Here is a 5,265-nt window from a genome sequence, read left to right on the forward strand (position 1 = left end):
TATTTGATCCATCATATTATTCCTCCCAAGTGGTTTTCTAAAATTACTATTATTGTTTGTCATGAATATGAATTTATTATGATTGCTATGATTGATGCCAGATCAGATATGAATTGTATCCATGAAGGAATAATACCTAGTACATATTGTGAAAAATCTCTGAAAGATTATTCTTGGCTAGTGAATCTCAAATGAAGATCAAGAATGAGCTCAACAATTTTCCAGTCGCTCGATCCAGTTGTCGGCGTCCATTTCACTACTCTTGCCGTTGAACACCGGAGGGTGTTGTCTACAAAATCAGTCAAAGGCAGTTGACTGCTAAGTCAGCCTCTGAGCCTCTGTTTGGCCAATTGTGAAGTGTGACGCCCCCAAATTACACTTGGGATCGGGCGGATATTTAAAGCATCGATACATGCAACACAAGGTTACCTGCCCCCGTTCATGACATATAAGATGTAATGTTCCTAACATGCAGCTAGCATTATGCAATATTCGCAGCAGATAATTGTTTTCTTTCTTTAGCAATACTTTGCACCAAACTGAAATATCTCAAATACTTAAAACATACTTCATACATAATGATATACTAAACAACTGAGATCACAACACTAGTCCAAAATGGCAATGATCAAAAGATTGCTGGAGATTGAACTCCATAAGTACAAGTAGTAATTTGAGGTAACTACTATACTATCATCTACGTCTGTAACACCCCGTTCCCGAAAAGACATTTCAGAATTTTCGAGGAGCCAGTGTGCTACTACTAAACTTGAACTTAAAACTTTTTTTTTCTTTTTAACAATGCACCAGATGCGAAAAATTTCCATAAAATAATAACTTCAATAAATACTGAAAATCTAAAATAAGGTCTGCGGAAGCACTTATGAAAAATAAGGAAGTCTCATGTGCTTATCAAAATAATTTATTTGAAGCTTAGAACAATAAAAATAATCATAACATAATCTGTCTAGGCCTCTGTCTCGCCTCCCTGGGTCAAGTTCTGTCCTGCAGTCTCGTCTTCATAAATGTCATCACCTGTGGTGGTTTAAAAAAAAAACATAAAAACAAAATAAAATGAGTCAAATACTCAATAAGCAACACATCATACAGTAAACATAATAAACATAAGATTTCTTAAAAAGCGTGCATATTCATAAATACATTCATAAATAACATGACATAAACATTAACTTATCTTTCACTTGTCATAGGTCGTTACCCACTGTTGACCCCCGTGAGTTAGGGTTAGCGAATCTAAATAGATTCCGATTCCGCCCGTGGCCGCGGGTCGTGGAATCCATACATAAGGAAGACAATATTGGGTGCACTACCAGCATGCACGACCTGGCAATGCAATATGCCCAAAACATAGGTACCGTTTTCATATCATAACATAGGCCGTTACATATTTTATCAAATCATACTTGCATACTTGACATTTCATAGATTTCAAAAGAAATCACATACATATCATATCATAGATTTCAAAAGAAATCACATACATACTTGTCATATCGTATCATAGATTTCAAACGAAATCGCATTCTTTCATAAACGTCATGATACATGTTTCATCGCATAAAATCATGATTTTTCATAAATATTTTACGAAATAACTCTCTCATAAAATCATGCATTTCCTAAATAATTTTATGAATAATCTTTCACATAAAATCATGCATTTCATAAATAATTTCATGAATAGTCTTTCACATAAAATCATGACTTCTTTATAATTTTATCATATTTTTGGTACGTAAAAATGGGTTTCCAATAAAGGGCCTACATACATAATATCTTTTATAAAAAGACAAACAGCTCACTGTACATACGCGTAAGGATATGATCATGCTACTTACCTCGTAGCGCTAATCCAATAATTTCCGGGCGCGACTGATTTCCTATAAGATAGACACGTAGCTTACGTAAATTTCTACTTAAAGACATACCTCTTAATTAAACTAGAAATTCCAACTTAATCTATATTTTTCATTAACTTTGGTCTTTCAAACTCTAAAATCACATTGACTCTATAATATTGACATAAATTCTGTATATCTAGAGTTTATATGTCCCACTTAAAATACAACTCTATCACCATGATACAAATCTAATTACCTCAAGCCCAGCCCACAGCTAAGTCAAATCCAATTTAAAAAATACAAGTCCATTTAAACATTATTATAATCTGAAATAGTTGCAAATTCTAGCCCATAAAGATATTACCACATGAGCCCAAACAAAAGAATAAGCCCATCCCACCCTTATACGGGCCTAAGGCCCACGGCCCAACAGGAACTAAGGTTCTCTCTAGAACCCGAAATCGTGGCACATCCGAAAACAAGAAAAAAACAACAGCGTTTGAGAGAGAGAGAGAGAGAGAGATGGGTCTGCGATGGAGGAGCTCACCGAGGGAGGAGCTGCACGGCACGGCGGCTGGAACCAAAGCGGCGCAACTGGGTTCCTTTGGGCTGGTTAGTGCGACGCCGAGAGAGAGGATGAGTGAGAGAGAACGGAGAGAGATTTTTCACACCACACAACGTGCATGGGGGCTTCGGGTGGTGGCGCTGGGCGTCACTGGGCGGTGGAGGCTAGACCTCCGGCGATATCTGTTGCTGCTGAAGGTGGCGTCGTGGCCCACCAGTGGCAGAACATGGCTCTCGGTTTGGGGAAGGATGCTCTGTTTCGATGGGCTAAAACAGAGGAGCTTCAGCTTCCGCTTTCCACGGAAGATGATGATGGTGGCTACTGAGTTTGGGCTGCTTTCGAGGGTGTAGAGGAAGAGCTATGGCTGCTGCGTGATTGAAGATGTGCGGTGGTCTCGCATTTGCTCTACGGTGAGTGTTGGTTGTGTTTGGAGGGTGAACGCTAAGTGGTGAACCGGGGGTCGCCGTGCTGTGGGACTGAACGTGGGGTTGGTTTCGGTTCTGAAAACCCTAGGATAAATCAAAGGCAGTGTGTGGAAGGCTGTGTGTGAGTGTATAAATAAACACAGTGTCGTGCAAGCGGAGGAAACAGATGGAGCCGTGCATGCATTTTATTGATACGTGATTGGAAGACTCACGGTGGAGGGCATTGCGGCTTGCACTCTTTGGTGAGTGAAACGTGCATATGTATATATGTTTGAGAACCTAAAAAAAACCCTAGATAAAAATAAAGGAAGAGACGTGCATGTGCATGTGCATGTGGGTGGATTAGGTTTGGTGCGTGTTTCAAATTCAAAGAAGAAAAAAAAAAAAACCGGTAGAGAGGAGTTGTATTATGAAGAGGATTCATGGGTTTGGAGGGAAAATAATAATAATAATGGAGATTTAACTCTAGGTTTATATAAAAAAAAATCATCTGATAATTTGCTTTCACTCATAAAAATTTTATCTGTAATTTTATTTCTAAAAAAAAAAGATCGGGCCGTTACAATCTCCCCTCCTTATAAAAATTCCGTCCTCGGAATTTGCTAGACCTCAACAACCAACGTACTAATTCTCCAAAATTGTAAACGTCGATACTGGGTTCGATTGTAAGCCTAAAATAATTTGACTAGACGATTATCTGAACTCCAGAGAAAAGTAATTAAGACTCACCGCATAGAATAATAAAACTCTTCACATGCAATAATAATCTCAAATAAATCATAACCTGAGACTCTCCAAAGTTCAGATCCTAACTCCTATAATTCATTCTAAGATAGAATTTCGTTACCTATAACACCTATAATATTTCCAATAGTCATACTGAATACCACAACTTACATAGCTAAAATTCCGATAATAATCAATATTTCTAATTGAGGAAATTAGTTACCTGTGTTCTCATTGGCGGGCGCATTGGTGCCACGCAACTGTGCCAAGAAGAAAACTCGAGCTGGTGCCATATACTTCTGTCCATCTCTTGTAGCTTGAGTAGCTATGTTCTTCCCAGGACAATCTCGAAGATGGTGTCCTTCCTTCCCACATTTGAAACATGCTCCGGTTCCCATCAAACATTTCCCTGCATGCCTCTTACTACACTTCCCACACATGGGGAGCCATCCTGTCGTGGCCGTTGTCCATTATTTTGACAATGCCTCTTATCCCCATGTGATGCTGGTTGGAGTTGTTGCTGCTGCTGTCGCTTTCTTTGATTATTGTAATCGATACTTTCTTGAATGTCTTCTTCAGCAATAGTAGCACGGGTGACTAGTTCCGTGAAATTCCGAATCCTGAGAGTACGTACACGCTCCCTAATTCTGCGATTCAGACCGCGCTCAAACTTTTCAGCTTTCTTTTCCTCATCTGGAATTAAGTAACTGGCAAAACGGGAAAGCTCCATGAATGTCGTAGCATACTGTGCTACCGTCATTGATCCTTGAGTAAGGTCTATAAATTGGCGAGCTCTCGACTCTTGAAGAGTTCGTGGGAAAAAGTGATCCAGAAAGATTCTCTTGAAATGCTCCCAAGAAATGGGGACTGCTTCCCCTAATTCCAACTGAACCAAAGCCCGAGTCGACTTCCACCATTTGTTTGCCATGTCAGTCAAATGGTAAGTGGCATATTTCACCTTCTGATCATCCGTGCAGTAGAGCACTTCGAAAATCTGCTCCATACGTTCAATCCAGCTTTCCGCATCTAAGGAATTCAATCTGCCATCGAAAGTAGGTGGGTGCTGGTGGGAGAACTGTTCTAATGTGCATCCTACTTGTGTGGTTCTACCTACCACCAGATCACCATTGACCATCCTTTGAAAGAAACATGTTGCTGCAGCAGCGAGTACTTCTGAATTATCATCTTGTACAGTATTGCTCTCAAACGGGGGTACGCGTGGTCTTCTTCCACGGGGTGCCATTCTAACATGCATGTTTTAACAATATCAATAAAAAAAAAGAATTCAACTACTAAAAGAAAATTTTATAACATACTTACTGCAGAGTAGAACCAGCCTTGGGGAGATCTTGGCCTAGACATTCCTTTCCTTCATTTTCTATTTTCAAACTTTTTTTTTTTTTTTTAAATTCTTTGCAAAATTTTTTTTTTTCTCTCTCTATTTTGGAAAGTCTACAGAATCTTTCAACCTGTCTCTGATACCAACTGTAACACCCCGTACCCGAAAAGACATTTTAGAATTTTCGAGGAGCCAGTATGCTACTATTAAACTTGAACTTAAAACTTTTTTTTTTCTATTTAACAATGCACCAGATGCGAAAAATTTCCATAAAATAATAACTTCAATAAATACTGAAAATCTAAAATAAGGTCTGAGGAAGCACTTATGAAAAATAAGGAAGTCTCA

At 38.9% G+C, this 5,265-nt stretch overlaps 1 protein-coding gene across 1 annotated transcript; it reads right to left on the reverse strand.

Annotated features, from left to right (window-relative positions):
- Positions 1-3,975: 3,975 nt before the first annotated feature.
- On the reverse strand, positions 3,976-4,821 carry LOC121255111. Its single transcript, XM_041155392.1, has one exon. The coding sequence runs from the start codon at positions 4,819-4,821 to the stop codon at positions 3,976-3,978; it is 846 nt and encodes a 281-aa protein (XP_041011326.1).
- Between the last annotated feature and the right edge of the window lie 444 nt (positions 4,822-5,265).

Source organism: Juglans microcarpa x Juglans regia, chromosome 3D, assembly GCF_004785595.1.
Source record: "Juglans microcarpa x Juglans regia isolate MS1-56 chromosome 3D, Jm3101_v1.0, whole genome shotgun sequence".
NCBI lineage: Eukaryota > Viridiplantae > Streptophyta > Magnoliopsida > Fagales > Juglandaceae > Juglans > Juglans microcarpa x Juglans regia.

What these genes read in the sequence shown, in the direction of transcription:
- LOC121255111 (XM_041155392.1), bottom strand. Translation starts at nt 4,821, where the DNA reads ATGGCACCCCGTGGAAGAAGACCACGCGTACCCCCGTTTGAGAGCAAT.